The following is a 23,871-nucleotide window of genomic DNA, read 5'->3' as shown; positions in this document are numbered from 1 at the left end:
GGCTTGAGCATTCCCTTCTGATAAGGGACCAGATAGCCTAGAATGAGAGCGAATACGAATGATGTAAAGAGGGTGACGACGGGCACAGAGGAGCTCTTCCACTGCAAGAAACAAAGCTAGCAGAGATTCCTCAGTAATGCCCTTCACATGTGCGAGGTCTAAATGAGTATACAGCACATAAGCAGAATCACTGCCTATATTTATGGCTTGCTGAGGAAAAGTTTGTAAGACCAATGTTAGGGCACCCAACTCCACCTGTTGCTTGGTTTTAAAATGTTCCTGGATCTTCTGTTGCCAGTTTTGCATGGCATCTTGCCACACTGTAGCTGTCTTGTTTTTTCTGAACTATCTATGAAGACAGTAGTGGACTGAAGCAAGGGCTTAGAGACAATAGATAAAATGTAACAGGCACAGTTTGCAAACAGTTTAGGAGCTTAAAGTTGGTAAATGAAAGCTGATATTACCAATAACATCAGCCATTGCTACTTGCCAATGAAGATGACAAGCTAAGAGAGTATGAACTTTTTCCTTGCTTGACGATAGGAAAAGAGTAGCAGGATCATATCCTGATAACCAGACACAACGTTGGCGTTCCTTTATGAGAAGAGAAGCTATTAAATCTGTGGTCTTTTGTATATGTTTAGAGGGGTTATGAGGCAGGTAAATGACATGTAAAATACAGAAATGGTGAAAGATAAACCTACCTGTTAAACTAAGGCATGGAAGGGATGGATATTTTTAGTGATTTTTACCATAATTTGGCCTCGAAAGTCATTAAAATGTGACTTCAAGTTGCCAGGATAATAAACTCGCATTGAGTTAGCTTGAATGTGTAAAAATTAGGGGGAAAAAAACAGCTGGGCATGGTGGCTCACACCTGTAATCCCAGCACTTTGGGAGGCTGAGGTGGGCCGATCAGGAGGTCCGGAGTTCAAGATCAGCCTGGCCAACCTGGTGAAACTCTGTCTGTACTAAAAATACAAAAACTAGCTGGGCATGGTGGTGTGTGCCTGTAATCCCAGCTACTCAGGAGGCTGAGGCAGGAGAATCGCTTGAACCGGGGCCCAGGAGGTGGAGGTTGCAGTGAGCTGAGATTGCGCCACTGCACTCCAGCCTGGGCTAGAGAGCGAGACTCCGTTTAAAAAAACAAACCAAAGGAACCCCCCAAAAAACATTTTTAAATGTCTTTAGGTGCTGGCCATTTTCTTGCATTAGCCTTTAGCTGGAACGTCTTAGAAGTGAGTTTGGGAAAGCAGGGCCGTGGCCAGGTTTTTCCCATCTGCCCCGGGTTCCTTAGGCAGCCTCTTTTTAACAGCCTGCCACCTGTTGCTACTCTTACCCCCCGAGAGGAACACAGACAGACTACAAGTGGCAGCAAGAGGTCAGGAAATGACCAGGTGGTAACGTGCGTGTATATAAGCGCGGAGACTGGAGGCGGGAGGGTAGCCGGCTGGGAGGAGACCTCGCCCTTATCCTCCAGGTCACCTATGCTTCGAACCAACCCAATTAGGTAAGGAACTGAAAACATACTGGGCTTTTTATTATTTGACCACCCCCAAGTAGAGGGGCTCAGGGGAGGAGCAGACGTGTAGCACAGGGTCTGCTCTGAAGTTTCCCAGCCATGGTGTTTTTAAACATTTTATTAAAAAGTGAAACCAACATTCCTTACTGCTGCCTCTGTCTTCTGAAGATGACAGAAGCTGGCAGAACTTGTCCACCTCAGCCTGGTTAGCATGAAACATGTGGCTACGGGAGAGCACCCCTCGTTAGCGGGCTTCTCTCCCAGGGCTCTGTACTCTAGGCTGCTCCATACCCTCTGCCCACCTTAGGCCGGTAAGGTCGGGGTGCACACAGACTGGTTCTTAGCCCTTTCCCTAGGGGGCCAGGGAAATCAAGGGACTACCTGTCAACTGAGACGTGCAAGGGGTGACAGGGACGGGCAGAAGCAGGAAAAGCAGCAGTACAGCAAGCAGCAGCCACTGTTTGGGCACAGTTACGAAGGCACATGACCATGGTGAGGCGGATCCTCAGGGCCCGGCTGGAGCTCCCTGCAGCCACCCAGGAACTTGGTCTCTGCCTCTTGGCCTCCCCTCCGTCACCACAAACCCAGAGAGGGGCCCACTTGCCTTGACTGCCAGTGACTAAATGGGTATTCCCTGGCATCTTAGCAACTCTCCTGCCCCAGGCCTCTGTGGGCAGCAAGAAAGCCAGAGCTTTCTGGGATGAAACCCAGGAAGTAGTATCCAACTTTCCCTTATACTCCAGGGTCATAGAACGAACAAGGCCAGGAGGTCTGGTGCTGGAAGCAGGAAGTGAGAACTTGCTTGTAGGAAAACAGTCATAATCGGCCCCTTTCCTTCCCTCCTGGAGGAACCCCTCCAGCAGGGAAGCTTGTCAAGGAGACGCGGCCACCGGATTACATGTTCGCTAACCGGGGGTTTTATCCCAGCACTGTCCCTTGGTGGCCTTCAGTCTCCTCAAGGGGGGTGGGAGGCACTGTTGCCTGAACAGGGCGGACAGATGCAGGTCCCTCTAAGGGTGGAGAAAAGGAGGGCAATAGCCTTTCTATAGGAGAAGGAAAGGCTCCGGTCCATCCTTATCCTCACTAGAAAAAACTCTCTTCCTTATATCCCACAGAAAGGAGTGAAGGAAGGAGAGGAGTCTCTCCCTGCTGTTCTGGTTTCTGTTTTTCCTTCTCCTTTAAAGCTCCTGAATTCCCTTCAGGTGGAGAAGATGGGTGGTTTGACTCATCTCAATCTGGCAGATAAAGAGGATACGATGCAGAGTGTATCAGCGCCCAGGTGGTCAAAATAGTAACATTAGTAAAATGACCTTGTTCATTCCTCTTTTCAGGCAGTTCAGGCAGCGACCTACCTGCTCCCATAACTCTAAGCTTCCTTGATCAGGAAACCAAGGGCGTTCCTGCCAAATTAAGAGTGTAAACTCTACAGTGCACTGGATAGCCTTAAGTGGCTGTTGCTCTATTTTAAAAAAAAATACTTTCTGCTCTTTGGTCATTTCTTGACCCATGATAACCTAGCCCCTGATATTCTAAGTGTGTGTCCCATCCTCCTGATGGGAGTCAGGACTGTTCCTTACTGGGATTCCCCAAAAATTAATAAGCTCTCCTCCTTCACACTTAAATTCAAGGTGATCACATCAGGGGCAGAAGTTATAAAGCTTATAGCTTGCAGTAAACACCAAAAACTTGCAATAAACACCAAAAACGAAGTACTCAGACAACTCCAGCTGAGTGGGGCTGGGGGGTAGCTCTTCCGAGAGAGTCCGCCCCAGCATCTGTCCACCAAGTATTTATTGAAAGGGCTTGTATTAACTACAAACATCCACTAGATGGTCATTTGAGGTGGGTTGCTGAGTCACCTGTGACCTTGTACACATTCAAACTGCATCCCCGGGAGGCTGTTTTCAGCGTTCTTCATCACACCAAACACTCCACTCCCTGTCCTGTTTTCAGGGTCAGGGAGTTTCATTCCCATGACCAGATACCATACGCAGTGTACATAAGCTTGAATATATTGCACCCCCTACAGCTGCAATATGAAGAATCGACCACATGGACAGAGGGAAGGGTCAAAACAATGAATTCAAGGGCTGTGGCGTTAATCCTGACAAGCGATGATGATGGCTTAGACTAGGATGGTAACAGTGGAAGGGATGAAAAGTAGTTGAATTCTGGGCATAATTTGAAAGTCAAATCCAAAAGGATTTTCTGCCAGGTTGAATGAGAAATTAAGAGGAAGAAGAGTCAAGGATGACTCCGAACATGGAACCTGAGCCACCAGAAGGAGGGGCTGCCATCCCCTGAGTTAAGGGATGCTATGGAAGGAGCAAATTTGGGGGCAAGATCAGGAGTTCAGTAGCAGACATGCTGAGCTGTAGAGGCCTGGTAGACAGCCACAGGCAGACGGGTGGGTGAGGGGAGACAGGTCGCTGGAGTTTAAGAGCGGTCCAGGCTGGGCATGTAAATATGGGAGAAATTGGCATAAAGTTGAGACAGGATGAGATTGCCTAGGATGCAGTACAGATAGAGAAGAAAGCGAGGACTGAGCTTAGGGGACCCTCCGCCTTTTAGAGATCAGGAAAAGAGGAACCAGGGAGGTAGGAGAGGATGCAAGAGAGTGTGGAGTCTTGGAAGTCGGGTGAGGAAACGGCGGCAGCAACTCGTCCAAATGCTGCTGCTAGTCCAGCAAGAGGCTTGACTGTTCCCCACCCCCACCTGATCTAAAGGAGACCCCGGAAGCAGGGCGGGGATGGTGAGCATGGGTCCAGGCTCTCACTACAGGAAACCCCATCCTCAAGCCCCACTGCCCTCTCCTCCCCATCCCAGCAATCTCCAGATCTGTTCACGGTGGGAGGACATCCCCTGGGGTGGAGGTCCCAGTGCTGCCCACCCGCCAGCCAAGAGGGGAGATGAAGCGGAGGCCGAGGGGGTGGACCTTAGCATCACTGGTTCAGACTGGGCAGCCCCTCAATCTACAGGCAAGGAGGCAAGTTCAGCGAGGTGGGGTGCCTCACCAAGTGTGGCCCTGCAAGTCTCTGGCAGAGCGTCAAGTACTCAGACTAAACAGGGTGTGATGGCTCATGCCTATAATCCTAGCACTTTGAGAAGGCTGAGGCAAGAGAATCACTTAGAGACTAGCCTGGGCAACATAGCAAGACTCTATCTCTTAAAAAAAAAAAAAAATACAAAAACTAGTCGAGCATAGTAGCTTGTACCTGTTTTCCCAGCTACTCAGGAGGCTGAGGCAAGATAACTACTTGAAGCCAGGAGTTAGAAATCAGTCTGGGCAACATAGCAAGACCTTGTCTCTTTAAAAAAAAAAAAAAAAAAAAAAAAAAAAAAAAAAAAAAAATTGGTTGAGCATGGTAGCTCATGCCTGTAGTCCCAGCTATTCTGGAGACTAAGGCAGGATGGTCACTACAGCCCCGAAGTTTGTGGCTACAGTGAGCTATGATCACACCACTGCGCTCCAGCCTGGGTGACAGAGTGAGACTCTGTCTCAAAAACAAACAAAAACCTGAACTGCACCCTGAATCCTGTGCTTGCCCAGCTGGCAGCTCACATCCCCAAGCCCCATGCCCAGGCCGAGCCCTCAGGGCACATGTCTGCCTGTGCCAGTGGCAGTGAGCAGGGCTTCCCCCAGAAGTCTCCCCCCAGTCCTGGACAGAGCTGCACGTATATACAAGAAATGCCAGCTCTCTACAATAGCAATTCAGAGCCTTCCACCCACACTAAATCCACTCTAAGAAATATCAAATTATTTCCATCATTAAATCCAAAATGCCATGAAACAAATTGCATCTCAGCTATTTATCTGGAAATTTCCATAGGACTCATTGCCGGCACCCCTGAGTGCTTTACGTACGACGTGGCTCGGGATGAATTGCTGCATCCACTGGCTGGTTATGAAGCGGCGTGGATGGAAATGTGATGTTTTACTGGCTTTTTTTCTATTAAGTAAAACAACAGTCATTTTCCTCCGAGGTCAGGCTGATGTTTGAAGACTTTGCCTGCTCTGTCGCGGCCGACAAGCAGGCGTGGCTGTTTGTAAGCTCACTCTTCTTTCTTCAGGGAGCGCAGGATGCTGTTACAGAAACCTCCAGCACAATCCTGGGGGCTAAGAGCTGAGCCCCAACCAAGGCCACATGTGGGGCCAGAAGTGAATCTGAATTAGAACAGCTGGCCAGGCACAGTGGCTCATATCCGTAATCTGAACACTGGGAGGCCAAGGCCGGCGGATCACCTGTGGTTGAGCTTTCAAGACCAGCCTGGCCAACATGGCAAAACCCCTCCTCTACTAAAAAGACAAAAATTAGCAGGGCACGGTGGCGTATGTCTGTACTCTCAGCTACTTGGGAGGCTGAGGCAGGAGAATCACTTGAACCCAAGAGGTGAAGGTTGCGTTGAGCTGAGATCGTGCCATTGCACCCCAACCTGGGCAACATGGCAAGACTCTGTCTCAAAAAAAAAAAAAAAAAGCAGCTGGCCAGGCATGGTGGTTCACATCTGTAACCCCAGCACTTTGGGAGGCCGAGGCAGGCATATCACTGGAGGCCAGGAGTTTGAGAACAGCCCAGCCAACATGGTGAAACCCCATCTTTTCTAAAACTACAAAAAATTAGTCAGGCATGGTGGCTCACACCTATAGTCTTAGATGCTCGGGAGGCTGAGATACCAAAATTGTTTGAACCCGGGAGGCATGCCATTGCTCTGTATTGCATGGAATAAGACTCTGTCTCGCAAAACAAGTAAGAATGGCAGCCGTTTACTCAGCTCCCACCACGTGTGAGTGTGAGACGCTCCACTAGGCGCCTTACTTGTAGTGACCTCAGTAAATGCCACACAACCTCTGTTGTCTCTATTCCCAGCCACACTGGAGGATCAGAGCTCGAGGACCCCTGCCACAGTTTCCCGGGGTGGGTGGAGGACCATGACTGCAGGGCTCACTCCACAAGGCAAGCAGAGGGCTGTGCCAGGGACGTCCATTGGCGAGAAATGGAACATTAGCTAGGAGGAATGAGATGTCCAAAAGGGAAAACTGATTTTCCCAGAGAAGAACTGGAAATAAAACTTGAGTCTGGCCTCTTGCTGGTCCCCCCACCCCCCATCCCCCTCTCTTCCTGATGCTTCAGAACTGTAACTTCTCAGAAAACCTCTATGGCTGTTTGAGAATGGCACTCTTCTCACAGTGCTTTCAAGACCTCTAGCTATGATGGGACTGCTCCGTTGAATTCGCTCTATCCACCTAGTTTACACTCCTTCCAGCCCTATTTCCCCACATAGGACCTTTCTCCTTCATTCTTAGATCTCTTCATCCCACAGGGTCCAAACAGGTGGTCCTGGACAATCTCTCTGTCCTGATAGACTTCTGGGCCAAAGAGACCCTCGTGCTTTTCCCCACACACCCCACTCGCCCACTTCCCTCTGGCTAATGATGCTCTCTGCTCTTGGAACAACCTAACTTTGCCCCCAACTCTGGGTTGGGGGGGATTCCCTATCCTTCAAGGCTCAACTAAAAGCCACCTCCTACAGGCAGTCCTCACAGCAATAAAACCTTGCTCGCTCTCCCCGTTTCTCCTTGCATTTTCTATCTAAGCTATCCCTTGGTCCTTCCCTAATACTGCCCAGAGTGACAGTTATTACTGTATTTTTTTTTTTGCCTCCTCAACTCAACTGTAAGTTTCTTGAGAGCTGGTCAGATCCTGATTTTAAACATAGAAGTTCTGTCTGCTGCAAAGCGGAGAACTCTGGTTTATGCACAAACCTCACGTGATTTTTGTTTCTACAGACAAACCAGTTAATCCAGAAAGTCTGCATTGGCGAGAACAATGTGATCGAAGAAGAAATTCGTGTGAACAGAAGTGTGCATGAGTGGGCAGGAGGAGGAGGAGGCGGGGGCGGAGCCACCTACGTATTTAAGGTATGGTCTGCGCTGCCAGATTCCACCAGATTTCTGTGTGCCTGCAATGTTAGAGCCTTATGACAGCCCTGGGAGAGAAACGCCTCAGATGCTCTTATCCCCGTTTAAAGATGAGCAGGGCCAGGTGTGGTGGCTCATTCCTGTAATCCTAGCATTTTCAGAGGCCAAGGCAGGAAGATCGCTTGAGGTCAGGAATTTGAGATCAGTTTGGGCAACACAGCAAAACCTTGTCTCTACCAAAAAAAGGAAAAATTAGCCCCTTGTGTTGGGTTGCATCTGTAGTCTTAGCTACTTGGAAGGCTGAGGATCTCTTGAGCCCAGGAGTTCAAGGCTGCAGTGAGCTGTGATCACACCATTGCACTCCAGCCTGAGCAAGAGAGCAAGACTCTGTCTCTAAAACCAATAAAAGAATTAAAAAATAAAGATGAGCAGACTGAGGCCCAGAGAGAGTCTGTCTGTCCAGGAAAGGGTTAGACTCTCGTCTTCCTGATATATCAGCCCAGTTTCATCATGCACAGCCTTTGCCCTCCTCCGTTCAGGGGGTCCCACTGTGCCCTCCAGAACCAGCTCTCTGTCCTAAGGTGGACTTTTCTGACATCACATCCAGGCCAGAAACTGAAGACAGAAGCCACCTGCTAGGTCCACCCACAGGGACTGTGATGCCGAGGGCTTAATCTTGAATCTGGGGGGGTCAGAGTCAGAGACCCCTATGAGTGAAGGAAAGGGAGCACAGAGAGACCTTCTAATTGCCAGCATCCAGACCTCTGAGGCCAGCCTGAGGAGCTTCAGGAAAGGGACTGAAGGAAGTAGAGGAAGCAGCCTCTAAGATCAATCCCCACCTCCTGGAATACATCTTTTGCTCTTGGTATATGGGTTTTGCTTCTCTGGTTGAACCCCAACTGATAGAGAAGCTGTTGGAGCCAATGGACTATTGTAAGAAGGGTTCAGAGCCCACAAACCACCTCAGACCACTGAGAGGTCACCAGGTCACCCCACTGCCCAGCAAAACACTCAGCCAGGGTGAATGAACCAGGGCTTAGGGGCTCCGGCGGGGAAGTGCAGCTTGGTTTCTCAATGTCTGAACGTCTCCCCTGGTCAGATGAAGGATGGAGTGCCGGTGCCCCTGATCATTGCAGCTGGAGGTGGCGGCAGGGCCTACGGGGCCAAGACAGACATGTTCCACCCAGAGAGACTGGAGAATAACTCCTCCGTTCTAGGCCTGAACGGCAATTCCGGAGCCGCAGGTAAAGCGCCACAAGCCCGCCCTCTCCGGGAACATCTATCTCCCAGGGCTTCAGCTGGGCCTGATGCCATTGCATACCTGAGGGTACCTGGGATGCTGGGAGCTCTGGATATTGGTACCCATATCAAGGGAGAGAGGGCAGGCAGCACCCTAGGAACTCTGCAGTCCATCTTGCTGACCTGGAGTTTGGAATTGCTGAAGGTCACTGAGAAAGTGAGGCAGGGAGCAGCTTTCAACCAGCCAGCTGATCCACCCTGGGGTTTGCCAAAATGCAATTGTTAGAGCCTCCCTCTGAGATGCCTCCTTCTTCCAGGGGAAGGTGTGACCCCCAGTTAGGATGTGAGCAGATGAAAGAAATCTGGGCAAAGTCAGGCCTCCTAGCCCCCCGTGGTGCAGACCTCCAGGCCCCCAGGCTGCCAGACCCAAACGTATCCCCACTGGAAAAATCTCCTCCTTGACTTTCCGTGGCTGAGTTCTCTTCCCTTATTAGTGAGAGCCAGAAGCACAGAAATGCAAGACAGACAGGGAAGAGAGTGTCAATTCTCTGATTCCTCTACAGCCAGCCACCCCTGAAGACAGAAAAATGTAATTCCTTTTTGTATTTTCTTTTCCACACAATCAGACTGTGGGAGGATCTCAGAAGGCATTTAAGATTTGGGATTAATTAAAACAAATGTGCAAACTCTCTCCCAGTTGAGAGACAGCTAGAGATAGAAGAGTAGAAACTGTCACGGGGTCCACTGTGAGGTTGCCTCCAGTGACGTTCACAGCACCCCTACCAAGGCCCAGCACCTGATAAACACCGAGCGCCTCCACATCTGTTACACATGCACTGTCAACACAACCCTGTAGAGTTTCCAGACAGATACCATTTCTGTTTTACAGAAGAGTCAATGGGCTCACCAAGGCCTGATGACTTTTTTTTTTCTCCACATGGCCAAGCTGTTTAGTGATGGAGACAAGACTCAATTCATTTGTTTTGTTTTGTTTTGTTGAGATGGAGTCTCACTCTGTCACCCAGGCTAGAGTGCAGTGGTGTGATCTCAGTTCACTGCAACTTCCGTCTCCCAGGTTCAAGCGATTTTCCTGTCTCAGCGTCCTGAGTCGCTGGGACTACAGGCGCACACCACCACGCCCTACTAATTTTTGTATTTTTAGTAGCGACAGGGTTTCACTATGTTGGCCAGGATGGTCTCGATCTCTTGACCTCCTGATCCGCCTGCCTTGGCCTCCCAAAGTGCTGGCATTACGGGCGTGAGCCACCGCACCCAGTCCAGTTCTTATCTTTAAGACACCGTGTTCTGATTTTAATATGCATTATTTTCCTTTCCACACACTTACTTGAAGGCTGCAAGATGGGTATGAGGTCAGAAGCCTCCTCAGCTGGGGGCTGGGCAGGATGAAAGCACAGCGCATGGTATCCACCCATCTCGTCCTGATTTATTTCTTATGTACTTGCTCACAGCGCTGCACAAACACCAGAATGGCCTTCTCTCTGCCACATGACAATAGCCGTGGCAGGCCCACAGCCTCCTCTGAGGGCAGAAGGGAAGACGGCGAAAGCCAAGCCCAACACCCCACCCCTGCAGTTTTCATGGCTGACAAAGTCCCCCACAACTTGCCTGGTGGCCTCACCTCAGCTCTGCTTGTCCCCAGTCTAGATTCAAGCTTGTTCCTGACCTCAGCTTCATTTTCGAAACCTGGCTTCCTCTTTCTAGCGAGGTAGTCATCCCACCTACAGGTCCTTCTGGGTCTCCCAAGGACTCCCGGCTGCAAGTGCTTCCAGAGACCCTGCCAGGCCGGTTCACCCACAGGGCCCCATAGACACACCCTGCTGTTGCTACCTTCTACCTTCAGTTACCAGGTCCCCACCGCGCACCATCGGCTGCAGCAGAAAGAGTTTAGGGGTTTAGAGTACAGCCCCCCTTTCCTATCCATCAGTTCTGCCTTCCTTGGATTCAACCAATCACAGATCAAAAATATTCAAAAACAAAAAAAAAAGATAGTTATGTTTTTACTGAACATGCGTAGACTTATTCCCTAAACAATACAGTAACTATTTACATAGATTTACCCTCTATTGGGTGTTACATGTAATCTAGAGATGATTTTGTTTACGGGAGAATGTGCATAGGTTATGTGCAAACACTATGCCATTTTATATAAAGGGCCTTTAATTCTGGTGTGACGGAGGGCTCCTGGAACGCATCCTCCACAGATACCGAGGGGTGACTGTAGATGTCTGTTCACATGTCCTCTGGAACAGCAAGGGATGTGGGGATGTCCTGGAATCTCAAAGGCCAGCAGAAGAGATTGCTTGTGGTCAACCTGTGGCGACGTTCAGCCTTGGCTCTGTAGACAGCTTCCTTTGCAAGCGCTCAAAGCAGCTGCAGGTGTTGGGAGCACAGCCCCGAGGCTGCCTTTGTTGCCAGAGTATCGTCTGCCCACCAGGGTTTCTGCTCCTGACCTTGGGGCGCTTCCTGAGCCCCTGGCCCTGGAGAACCTCTGCAGGCTGAGCTGAGGCGTGAGGCCGTCTGCACACATGTGTTCTGCCCCTCCAGCTCCTGACACTCCCCACTCCTGGCAGTTTATGGAGTATTTCATACACTCACTGTCTCCTTTGATCCTAGCATCAGCCCCATGAGGTGGGTCTTATTATTCCCAAGTTACAGGTGAGGAAACAGAGGCTCAGAATGGGGCATTCTTGCCCAGGGTTTCACAGACAGCAATGGGCTCTCTGGTGCCTAGTTCAGGATTCCTGCAAGGAAGTTTAGTGCAGGGTTTTGACATTTGGCTGCTCGGAGATTGGCGAGTCCCATTTCTTGTTAGGATGGAAGGCAGATAATAAAATGAAGCTCCAGCACTACGGGGCTTGGCTGACATGGAGAGAAGATAGAGGAACCAGTTTAGTTGCCATGCTGCCTGTGTGCCCACCTCCCCCTACCCTTAACCAACCACAGTCCCTGCTTTTGAGCCAGAGAGGACTGGTAGGAAACAGGTGTATAAGACACACTCTCATCTAGGCATACTCAGCCGTGGCCAGCAGGTGTCCCTAAGGCAAGCAGCCTCTCAGTTTTGGTGTGGATCTGAAACCCCCAGGCTCCACTGGACGTGAGCCCCTCCTGGGAGCTGGAGCTGTACAGGTGCCCTCCAAGGCGCCCTGCCTCCTGCTGCTTTGGCCAGCATGGCTAATCAGACCTTGCCAGAATCCTCACACGGGCTCCCTACTCTTCCCACAGGTGGTGGAGGTGGCTGGAATGATAACACTTCCTTGCTCTGGGCCGGAAAATCTTTGTTGGAGGGCGCCACCGGAGGACATTCCTGCCCCCAGGCCATGAAGAAGTGGGGGTGGGAGACAAGAGGGGGTTTCGGAGGGGGTGGAGGGGGGTGCTCCTCAGGTGGAGGAGGCGGAGGATATATAGGTAAAGATGATTCGTGTTCAAGGTGTCACTCCCTCCCCGCTTAGTCCTAGGCTCCTCCCCTCCCTACCCTCTTCTGACCCTCCCCTGGCCTGCCCCCTGGACTGTGATGTGACTGCACGCCTCCCTCTCGGCCTGGCTGGACCAGCTGGAGGCAGGGTGTTGGCTTCTGAGCCAGCATCCTGCCTCCAGGCTCCCTCAGCGACAGCATCAAGATCCCAAGTGATTCTTGATCTCCCCCAAAGTCAATGATAAAGAGGCTTTGGCTTTCCAGACGAGTCTCTGAGTCACCTGTAAGGATTCTCCCAGCCTCCCTTGGATGGCCTGGCCAGGCCAGCTCCTGAAGGGGCTGGTGTATGGTTTCATGGACTCCTCACTCCTGTTCCCTATCCCAGCCCACCAGCTTCCTGAAAGGCACCGCTGTTCCTGCTGATGAGAGCTGCTCCCAAGGCCAACTGCAGGCAGGCTTAGCCCAGCGCTTCAGCAAGCAGCTGGCCATTGACCCGAGCTGCTTTGTCTGGGCTTCGGAGCACAGTCAGCAGAGCCTTCTGAAGCTGAGAGGCTGGGAGACGATGGCTCCCTTCTCCCCACAGATTAGGACAAATCCATGCATGCTCTGTGATGTTCATGTCTGTGTTTTGCTTTGATGCTGTGTGTAAGATGCTTGTGTGAACCACATGCTCTTCTTTTCCAAGCTGGGTGGGTGGGAGGAGCCCGAGGGGGGAGCCCAAAGTTAGCCCAGCCCCAGGTGAAAGGAGAGACAGGAGCCTTCAGGCACAGGGGCTCATCTCCCGCAATCCCCAAGCCCCGCCATGCCCCAACCTTGACCCAGTGGGGCTGGAGAGCTTCAGTGCTACCATCCTGACCAGTCCTGGGAGAGGCACCGTGGGCATATCCCAGCCTGGAAAGACTAGAACTTTTTGAACTGTTGCTCAAATTAACCACTTCTTAATGGGCCCCTGGCAGAGCGGTAGACTCCCCATGGGAAGTGGCCTGGACCTGAGGGGAAAGTAGCCACATACCCAGCCTCTGCTGACCCACATGCAGCCTCTGTGCCCTGAGCCTCCCTTCCCTCCCCATATGTCTGCCCCGAGGTCCCCAGTGATCCCCTAACCTTGGCCAGAGCTGCATGCCCCGCTGACGTGCATGTGTGTTAAGATTTGGGCACCCACGCCCCATGTTAAACTCTACTCTGGTTTGCTACTCAGGCGGCAATGCAGCCTCAAACAATGACCCCGAAATGGATGGGGAAGATGGGGTTTCCTTCATCAGTCCACTGGGCATCCTGTACACCCCAGCTTTAAAAGGTAGCCCCTCTGCCAGGCAGCAGAGCAAACTTCCTTAGGTCAGTCCTCCCACCAAGCCAAAACCTGAGTCTCTGTCACGTGTCCGGGATACAGAGGCACAATTATGGGTCCCTGGCGGGCAAGCCTGCCTATGGCGCAGGTCACCATGTTTTCTGCAAGTCAGGATGTGTGCTTTAATATGAATGCAGAGGCAGAATCCTAGGAAATATAAAAATAGCCCGATACCTGCACCAGCCAACCTAACGATCACGTGCATGGGCTTTCCCACCCCCACCCCACCAACGGAAACGCAGACATCCATAGGCGCCTAGGTCCACTGCCTTTGCTGCCCTCGCCACATGCACAGGAACACTCCCCCACACAGTTGTGCCTCCAGTGGCTATGGGACCTAGGAACAAGGGACCGCCTGGAGACACAGCACTGAGGCTGGGAAGAGGGAGGCAGGCTCTGCCTGAGACTAACCCACCCTCCTTGTCACCAGTGATGGAAGGCCACGGGGAAGTGAATATTAAGCATTATCTAAACTGCAGTCACTGTGAGGTAGACGAATGTCACATGGACCCCGAAAGCCACAAGGTCATCTGCTTCTGTGACCATGGGACGGTGCTGGCAGAGGATGGTGTCTCCTGCATTGGTAAGGCGGGGAGCAGGGGAAGCAGAGGGGCTTGGAGCCTGAGATTTGGCCCATGACCACAAATGGTTTCTGGGTTCCAGGATACCCTGGATTGGGTTTTGTAAGCTTTCTGTCCCTCCCCGATCTGCCACAGCGCGAGTGCTCTGACCACTGTGTGAAAGGTGGGCCATAGGTCCTGAAGGAGTCTCAAAAGTCCTCTGGTATAGAATAAACCCTCTGCCATCCCCACCGAGGCCCATCCTGTCTCCACATAAACATGCCCAGTGACAGGGATGTCACTGTTCCTAAGGTACTGTTCCCTTGGGGAGTCTCAGAGCTAAGGCCTGTCGCTTAACCTTCCTTTCCTAGCTTTCCTTACAGCAGCAGCTTTTGAAGACGGTGCTCCGATCCTCCTCCTTTTGTGTTGTGTTGTGTTGTGTGTTGTGTTGTGTGTTGTGTGTTGTGTGTTGTGTTGTGTTGTGTTGCGTTGTGTTGTGTTGTGTTGTGTTTGAGATGGAGTTTTGTTTTTGTTACCCAGGCTGGAGTGCAATGGTGCGGTCTCGGCTCACTGCAACCTCCAGCTCCTGGGTTCATGCGATTCTCCCACCTCAGCCTTCCGAGTAGCTGGGATTACAGGCGTGTGCCACCACGCCTGGCTAATTTTTGTACTTTTGGTACAGACGGGGTTTCACCATGTTGGCCAGGCTAGTCTCAAAGTCCGGACCTCAGGTGATCCGCCCACCTCAGCCTCCCAAAGTGCTGGGATTACAGGCGGGAGCCACCACGCCTGGCCCTATCCGCTTGCTCTAAATCTTCTTCAGATCGAGCAACCCCAGTTTGTTTGCAACCGTTCATACAAGATGCACTTTTGTGTGTCCTCCCCACGCTGGCGTCCTTCCGCATGTGTTCCATTGTCGACATCCCTTTTGAAAAGTAGTGTCCAGTACCAAGCACGATGCCTCCGTGCGGTGTGGCCAGCAGAGGGCACAGGACCCCTCTCGGCTCTGAGCCCAGTGCCTCGAAGCCGCAGGGAAGTGATCGAGCCTCAGCGGGTATCACTTACGGCGCCCCCTGTTGTTGAGTCCCCAACGCCCGCACCTCTCTTCCAGATCCGCTTTTGTGTCACCTTCCATCCTCGCCCTACAGCTGTGCAGCTCATGTTTCGAACCAACATCCCACCATGGATATTCATCCCTGTTCAATTTCCCTCCACCCAAAAGCTACTGCTAAAAGCCTGTAAAAACAGGATGAGTCTGGTCCTGCTCATGGTCCCCTGGAAAGAAAGGTGTGACAAGGTCTCCAGTGATGGGAAGGAGACGATAGCTTTTGTCCCAGCTGGGGAGGTTATTTCTGACTTGGGACCAGCTCAAAGGAGAACTGGTGTGGTTGTCAGTGGCTTCCTGGGACCTGTCTTCCAGTGTCGCCCACCCCGGAGCCACACCTGCCACTCTCGCTGATTCTGTCTGTGGTGACCTCTGCCCTCGTGGCCGCCCTGGTCCTGGCTTTTTCTGGCATCATGATCGGTGAGTGCATAGGACCCCAGGGACTCCCAGGGGGGTGGGAAGGCAGGGAATAGTGTCCCAGGCTGTGCAGTGGACGCCAAGGGGTCACTCCACCCTGCTAGTCCCTGGAATTGGATGGGGTGGTGATTAAGGCAGCCCAGGCCAAACCAGAACTGAAGCTCCCAGCCTTCTCCCAACGAGAGCAGCTGCTGTTCCCTGCAGAGTCCCTGATTCTGCACCTCAGCCCCGTGTGTAACCTCCTGCTCGGGGTGGGGAGCTCTCTTCAGTGTCCATCACGATGGTGAAAGCTTGCCTCCACCCCAGACTTCACTTCCAGCTCCCATGTGCTTCTGGGCACAGCTCCTGTTTGGCTCTCACCCTATATCATGCACTACCCCACTCTTCTCCAGAGCAGCCCCCCACCACCCTCCAGGCAGAGAGATGGGAAAATCAGCTTGAGTATGTTTCTGTTCAGCCTGTGAGCCAAGGTGAGCTGACCCGCAGGTCAGAGAGAGCTCTGTGTGGTACCCACCAGTTCTTACTGCTGGCAGAGACATGCCCAGGACAGATGGACAGAGGCTTGAAGAGGGCAGAGGGAAAGGCTTCTGGGAGCCCTCACAGGCCAGGCCCCTGCAGATGAGGGGATCTGCCGGTAGAAGAGAGGTGGCAGCACATGCTGTGTCCCCATATGGTGCCATCCCTCAAAGGGACAGGATAATATGAGCTAACACTTTTCGCGTGCTTCTACGTGCTCGGCAATTTACACATTTCGGTTCATGCCATCCTTAAGTAACCCTAATTTGATCATGGCTGGTCCATTTCATAGATAAGGGAACTGAGCACAGAGCGGGTGACTCATTTGCCCTGGCCCCATTGTTTGGGGCTGGGCTCTACACACAGAATCTACCCTCCAAGTCACAGTTTCGTTCTGGCTCCCATGGAGTTTGTCTTCCAGAACATCCTTACATGTAAGAGTGATAATGGTCACTCACATTGGTAGAGCTCTTTAGAATTTTTCAAAACCATTTTATGTCAGTGAATTCATTTCATTGACAACCCTAGAGGATGGAGAGTGGGGATGGTTAGGGAAACAGGCAGGAGTTACCATCCCTGCTCACAGAGAGGAAACCTGCAGTCCAAGGAGATCCTGTGGCCTGGCCATCGTGGCTCAGCTTGTAAGTAACAAGAGGTAGAATTAGAACATAGGTCCCCAGATGCCAGTTCAGAGATCTTTTCATGACGTGGCTCTTCTCCAACTCTGTGGCTTGGCAGTTCCACAACTACAGGAAACACAATGACCAAGATCCCAGCTGTGCCCTCAAATCCACTGCTGTGATCGCACGGGAGCTGCCCTACCCGGTGGCTGAGCACAGCAGAAATATTAAGTCAAGCCAATTCCTGGGAGCTGTGGGACTCTGCTGATAACCGACTTAGGCTCCAGAACCCCTTAGGGCCCTGCTGAAACTTCCGTAGGGTGCATGGCACCCAGGGGGCTTCTGCCCAACGTTCCCCCCTCCCTCCTTCACATGGGGTCAGACTTGCAAAATTGTCTGCTGGTTTACCCGGCCTTCCCTGGCTCCCTCCCCATTTTCTCTCATGGGCACTACTTCTAATAAAATCTGCAGAACATCTTGGTTCTAATCCCATCTCCAGTCTACTTCTTGGAAGACCCTGACTAACATGACTTCCCTGTATAATACAAAGAATTCTTACCCATATATGTGATTTTTTTGCTATATATTTACTTTAAATAATGTTTCAATTAAAGACACACCTTCACATCTATAATCATTTTGTTAGTATTTCTAAATATGGTGGAAAGGTTCAGAGCTCAGGGGAGGACATGGGGAGATCCAGGGAGGCTTCCTGTAGGAAGTGGCCTGTATAGTGCTTCAAGAACCAGGCTGCCTGGTCCAGGCCATGTTGCAGCCGACCATCCGTCTGCAGTGTACCGCCGGAAGCACCAGGAGCTGCAAGCCATGCAGATGGAGCTGCAGAGCCCTGAGTACAAGCTGAGCAAGCTCCGTACCTCGACCATCATGACAGACTACAACCCCAACTACTGCTTTGCTGGCAAGACCTCCTCCATCAGTGACCTGAAGGAGGTGCCACGGAAGAATATCACCCTCATTCGGTGAGCATCCTGCTGGGAGGAGAGGGGGTGCAGTCGGGGGGCTGAATGTTATCACCACTCCAGACTCCTCCAGCCACAAAAGGCCAGCAGAGCCCTCTCTACGGGCACCCCTGGCCCTCCCGGGAGGACAAGGCTTGACATTCAGGGCCATGTATGTTGGTTCACATTAACTCCTATATGTTTATGGAGTGTATGCAATGAGAGAGCCAGGGCTCCCAGCATGTACTCAGGTATGCCCTCTCCAAGCCCTCCTGGCACCCGTTCCCTCCAGGGGAGCAGGGAAGCAAAGGGCCTCTCCTCTGAGCGTCTAGAGCAGCTGTGCCTTCCTCTGCCACTCACTGCCACACTCCCCAGCCAGTACCCACTGGTGATCTGTCTCTCCCCAAGGAGCATGAGCCTCCCCAGGGAAAAGCCATGGCTTATGCCCCCTATGCCCTTGGCTAATAGCAAAGACTCTAACTACTGATTGAATGAATGAACAGTTGACCATTGTCAAGAATCCCTGGCTGGAATCCTTAATGGTTTTCCCCTGAAGAACCGGCGGCCCAAGACTGCAAAGCAAAGCCATGTGGAGGGAGTTACTCCCGAGTGTGTGTGTTGCCCCCTGCCTCTCGTGTGTGTCCACTAAATGTGACGCCTGGGCTCAGGAGCCCCAGCTGCCTCTTCCTTGTGGCCCATTTGACTCTGTCTCACCTTGTCTTCTCCTTTGCACAGGGGTCTGGGCCATGGCGCCTTTGGGGAGGTGTATGAAGGCCAGGTGTCTGGAATGCCCAGTGACCCAAGTCCCCTGCAAGTGGCTGTAAAGGTAAGAAGTGGCTCACCCACGAACCTGACCTTGACCTGCGGTCTCTGTAGACTGTGGCTCTCAGCTCAGCCTCCTTCTCCTCCCCACCCTCCCCTTCTGTGCCCAGACGCTGCCTGAGGTGTGCTCAGAACAGGACGAACTGGATTTCCTCATGGAAGCCCTGATTATCAGGTAAAGCCACAGAGAGACACCCTCACCCCACCTCCCCACCGCCGCAAAGAACCTGGAGACCTTTCTAATAGATTGATGTCTCCAAGGGAAATGGTGGTGTCCCCAGCATGTCCCCTCTTCTCCAGTAGGCGACTCCCAAACATTCTAGACACCTCTTAACCAGAATGGAACAACCCCTGATGGTTGTCTCAGAAACTAAATCTGTGTGGCAGCATGATCGCACTGGTATCGCTGTCTGCAGCCAGCACCCCTCCTGTTACCCAGTGGTCCTTCTTCCCTCACTGTTCCTTGAGAAGTGGAACGTGCTAGCTTTTGACAATACAAGATGTAATCTCCTTCCAAGACCCTTCACCAATCCCAGTAAATGGGCTCCTACTACAATGGGATGTCACCCCATCCTTGCCTCCCGTCAGCAGGGCTGAGTCTCGGCTGGCTGTGCCTTTTGACTTGAGGCTCCAGGGTCTGGATTTAAGCTCAGGATCTCAGTGCCTGGGGCTCCCGAGGGCATCCGCTGTGACGGCAGATCCCCTCAAGGAGGAGGCAGACGTTTGACCTCAAGACCAGGTCGGGGCTCGTGGCCCCCTATTGCGCTGGGAAGACTCTGAACATCCTGGCAGGTGGGGGCAGACTAGGATGTCCCCTTGGTGGAAGTGGCCAGGGGTAACAAGGCCAGGCAGTGTGAGTGATGTGGTTGTGAAGTCTGGAGCCACAGGAGGACACACAAAATAACATTTATTTTCTGATGATACATCTAATTCCTGATTACGAATAAAACTTGGCAAGTATGAGATTATATTGAAGGAGACCCAAATCACTTAATCTCACTACTTGGTAGTAACTAACCATTATATGTTGGTATCTAATCACCCAGTCTTTCAACACTTGGGGCGGGGGTGTGTGTATATATGTGTATGTACGTGTATGTATGCACACACATGCATGCAGATGTTGGCCCATGTGGAATTCCTAGGCCCCACTGCCCTGTGTGTCCTAAAGGGATCATGTTAACAAGAAACCCCAAATCTGTGTCCCTCCCATGGAGAATCCACGGGAAACTGATGGACTTGTGAGCCCTTCTCCTGGCTCGGTTTTACACGCTGTCACCTGGCGAGTCTGACTTAGTCTCTCTTAGAAGCAGTTGTTTTCCTTCACCTTCTGCCTGAGGCCTTCCTGGGAGAAATTAATCACGAATTCTAGTGCCCAGTCCATGCACCAGTGTCTGAGAAGGTCACCCTCCTGCCCCTGAGACACCTCTTCACCCCAGGGTCTGTGCAGCATCCTCCCGCCTCTGGCCACTCTCCTGCAAACAGAACTCCTGCAGAGCCGCCCTGGTTCTCCTCACCTGTTCACCAGTGAGATTCTGGGTTCAGGCTCAGGGCGGGACTCCTGATCCCCATATTCACAGAATGCATTTATGCATTGTAGCTGCTGAAAATGTAACTTTGTATCCTGCTCCCCGCAACTTAAGATTTGCCTGGACTCAGTTAATTTTGGTTATACCCTCTTCTGTTCTGCAGCAAATTCAACCACCAGAACATTGTTCGCTGCATCGGGGTGAGCCTGCAAGCCCTTCCCCGGTTCATCCTGCTAGAGCTCATGGCCGGGGGAGACCTCAAGTCCTTCCTCCGAGAGACCCGCCCTCGCCCGGTGAGTGAGAACCAGTTTTGCTGCAGCGGTTGTGCCAAGAACAGGAGCAAGGATGGAAGGACCAAGAGTGGGCAGCCTGGGTAGCAAGTTCCCCCTGGTGGGACCCAGGGAGTCAATTTTGGGCTTGGATAGAGGGGTGACTGGCTGTAAGGGAATGGACAGAAAACAGAGGTAGATGATGGCTGAGCCCCAGCTCCAAGGAGTTTGTCCAAGGCACCTGCAATGCATTTGTGTTAGTCCATTCTTGCACTGCTATAAGAACTACCTGACACCGGGTAATTTATAAAGAAAAGATGTTTAATGGGCTCATGGTTCTGCAGGCTGTACAGGAAGCATGGCTGGGGAGGCCTCAGGAAACTTATAATCATGGCAGAAGGGGTAGAAGGCATGTCTTACATGCCTGGAGCAGAAGGAAGAGGGGGGCGGTGCTGTGCTGTACACTTTTAAACAACCAGATCTCATGAGAATTCACTGTCGCAAGAACAGCAAGGGGAAATCCACCCATGATCCAGTCACCTCCCACAGGGCCCCTCCTCCAATGCTGGGGATTACAATTCAACATAAGATTTCGGCAGGGACACAAATCCAAACCATGTCGGCATTCTACAGCCCGGATCCCTTCTCATGGCCCGCTGACTCTGGGAAACCAAACTAGAGATGAATGAACACAGGGGAACTTGTGTGCGAGCCATGTCGCTACTCAGGAAACTGACCTGGGCGGGTCACTCTGCAGCTACTCACACAGAGCCCACTCTCCTCATGTCTCAAGTCAGAATAATAATGCCTGGACATTCCAACTTTGTATTTAGGAAGGTGCTACACACATCTTATGGTTAAGGAAACAGAGCTTGGGAAGTGAAGATACCCAGGGTGGACCCAGGAATCCCAATTTCCAGCTCCAACTTGACCATTAGATGCCCACGTGGTTTAGGGCAGTCTTTAATCTTTAACCTGGGTATCTTCACAGGTGAGATCTGAGGGTTGGACATCTCAGAGGTGGATCTAAATTATTAAACATAGCACTCTGGGCAGACCCAGAGCCCCGCTGTCCATGCCTGGGTCTGCAAGTGTTCAGCAGGCCCTGGATACCAGGAACAGGAGCTGAGCAGTCCGCAGGGTTAGGATCTAAGCTTCCTCAAGGAACCGCTGTAATATGGGGGGGGATACAAGGAAGACTTGCACAGTAAAAGCAGTGACCACACTTCCGCCCCAGGAAAGCAGTGAAGGACTGACAGCCAGCTGCTCCCGGATGCCCTCGGGAGCCCCAGCCTGACCGCACTACTCACAGGGACTCAAAGTGGTGGCGGAAGCCCTGCAAGGTCATGGCTGTTCTGATCTCCACCTTCAGGCAGGATCCATGTAATATACCTTCTTCACCTTAGGAGCCTCCATTCTGTTTCTACAACCCACTGCGTGACCCATCTTAGCATCTATGAAGAATACCGTCTTCCTCTTTGAAAAGAGGAATATGCATGCCCCTAGGCACACCTGGCAAGAGGACTGGGCAAGGAGCAGAGAGATAAAGACTACCCCTGTCTCAGAAGAGCCCTCATCAGCCAGCATCCTCAGAGCTTCCACATCTCAACACCACCCTATGAACAGACAATGCAGATCTCGCCCCAGTTCTATGGGTGGGAAAACTGTGGCCCGGAGAGGTTATGGGACTTGTCATGGCCACACAGGAAGCGGGAGAGCTGGGACTAGAACTCGGGCCTCGTGACTCCTGATTCAGTGCTGTCTCCAACCGAATGCTTATCCAGTGATCCCCTCTGGGCTGTGAACTATCAAGGTGGGATTGGGTCCTTGAAGCCGGCACTGCCAGACATCCAGGCATCTCCTCCAGGGTCCAGGCGTCAGATACACTGGCTCTCCACCACCGCCTAGGAGGCAGAGCCTTTGGTCCTCAGGCCCTGAGATTCTCAGCAGCGTTAATGGCAGTGGGGGGCATGCGGCATCACACTTGGGAAGAGGCACAGCTCTGGTTCTCCCACTGGACCTTCCTGAGGCTTTTGCAAAGGAGAGGGACTTTGCAAAGGGAGTCTGGGAACCAGCACGTGGAAAGTTCAAGGACTTTAAGGGCAGGAGGGAGCAGGAGTAAGAAATAGGATCCCCCTCTCTCCCAGCTCTCCCCTCTCTCCCCTCTCTCCCCTCTCTCCCCTCTCTCCCCTCTCCCCCCTCTCCCCCCTCTCCCCCCTCCCCCTATCCCCTCTCCCCCCCTCCCCCCTCTTCCCCTCCTCTCTCCTCCCTGCCCCCCTCCCCCTCCCCCTCTCCCCTCCCTCCCCTCTCCTCTCTCCCTCACTCCCCATCCCCCTCTCCACTCCCCCTCCTCTGTCCCCTCCCCTCTTCTCTCCCTCACTCCCCCTCCCCATCTTTCCCCCTCCCCCCTCCTCCTCTCTCTCCCTTTCCCTCCCCCTCCCTTCCCCTTCTGTCTCCTCCCCTCCCCTCACCCTCTTCCCCCTCCCTCTCTCCCTCCTCCCTCTTCCCGTCCCCCCTCTTCCCCCTCCCCTCTATCTCCCCCTTCCCTTCCTCCTCTCTCCCTTTCCCCATCCCCCTCCCTTTCCCTCTTCTGTCCCCCCTCCCCCTTCCCCCCTCTGTCCCCATCCCCTCCCCCTCCTCTGTCCCCCTTCCCATCTCCCTCTCCCCCTCACCCTCCCTTTCCCTCCTCTGTCCCCTCCCCCTTCCTCTCCCTCTCCTCCTCCCTCTCCCCCTTCCCCCTCCCCCTCCTCTGTCCCCTCCCCCTTCCTCTCCCTCTCCTCCTCCCTCTCCCCCTTCCCCCTCCCCCTCCTCTGTCACCCTCCCCCGCTCCCTCTCCCCCTCTCCCCTCCCTTTCCCTCCTCTGTCCCCTTCCCCCTTCCTCTCCCCCTTCCCCTTTCTCCCTTTTCCCCTCTCCCTCACCCTCTCTCTTTCCCCCACCTCCTCTCCCTCCCCCTCCTCTCCCTCCCCCTCTCTCCTCCTCTCCCTCCACCTCTCTCCTCCTCCCCTCCCCCTCTCTTCCCCTCCCCCTCTCTCCTCCTCCCCTCTCCTCCTCCCCACTTCCCTCCCCCTCTGCCTCCATCCCCCTCCCCACTCTCTCCCTCCCCTCCTCTTCTCCCCCTTCCCCTTCCCTCTCTCCCTCCCTTCTCCCCTTCCTTCCCCCCTCCCTTCCCCCCTCCCTTCCCCCCTCCCTCCCCCTCTCCCTCTCCCTCTCCCTCCCCGTCTCCCTCCCCCTCTTTCCCCTCCCCCTCTTTCCCTCCCCCTCTTTCCCTCCCCCTCTTTCCCTCCCCCTCTTTCCCTCCCCCTCTTTCCCTCCCCCTCTTTCCCTCCCCCTCTCCCTCCCTCTCCCTACCTCTTCCTTTCCCTTCCTCTCCCTCCCTCTCCCTCCCTCTTCCTTTCCCTTCCTCTCCCTCCCTCTCCCTCCCTCTCCCTTCCTCTCCCTCCCTCCCTCCTCTCTCCCCTCCCTCTCTCTCTCCCTCCCTCTCTCTCCCTCCCTCTCTCCCTCTCTCCCTCTTTGCTCCCTCCCTCTCTCCCTCCCTCTCTCCCTCCCTCTCTCCCTCCCTCCTCTCCCTCCCTCTCTCCCTCCCTCTCTCCCTCCCTCTCCCTCCTTCCTCT

The 23,871-nt window shown here is 52.9% G+C and overlaps 1 protein-coding gene across 1 annotated transcript in view; it reads left to right on the top strand.

The window, feature by feature from the left end:
* Nucleotides 1-23,871, top strand: part of ALK (ALK receptor tyrosine kinase) — a 769,803-nt gene that overhangs the window by 706,023 nt on the left and 39,909 nt on the right. Inside the window, exons 14-23 of the mRNA XM_003941519.3 lie at nucleotides 7,311-7,442; nucleotides 8,542-8,686; nucleotides 11,925-12,107; nucleotides 13,313-13,411; nucleotides 13,893-14,045; nucleotides 15,443-15,547; nucleotides 17,474-17,660; nucleotides 18,375-18,465; nucleotides 18,572-18,636; nucleotides 20,154-20,283. Of these exons, the coding sequence (XP_003941568.3) occupies nucleotides 7,311-7,442; nucleotides 8,542-8,686; nucleotides 11,925-12,107; nucleotides 13,313-13,411; nucleotides 13,893-14,045; nucleotides 15,443-15,547; nucleotides 17,474-17,660; nucleotides 18,375-18,465; nucleotides 18,572-18,636; nucleotides 20,154-20,283 (1,290 nt within the window). The remainder of the gene's footprint in view (nucleotides 1-7,310; nucleotides 7,443-8,541; nucleotides 8,687-11,924; nucleotides 12,108-13,312; nucleotides 13,412-13,892; nucleotides 14,046-15,442; nucleotides 15,548-17,473; nucleotides 17,661-18,374; nucleotides 18,466-18,571; nucleotides 18,637-20,153; nucleotides 20,284-23,871) is intronic.

This window comes from Saimiri boliviensis, chromosome 1 (genome assembly GCF_048565385.1).
Source record: "Saimiri boliviensis isolate mSaiBol1 chromosome 1, mSaiBol1.pri, whole genome shotgun sequence".
NCBI lineage: Eukaryota > Metazoa > Chordata > Mammalia > Primates > Cebidae > Saimiri > Saimiri boliviensis.
This window is presented reverse-complemented; position numbering and strand designations above follow the sequence as displayed.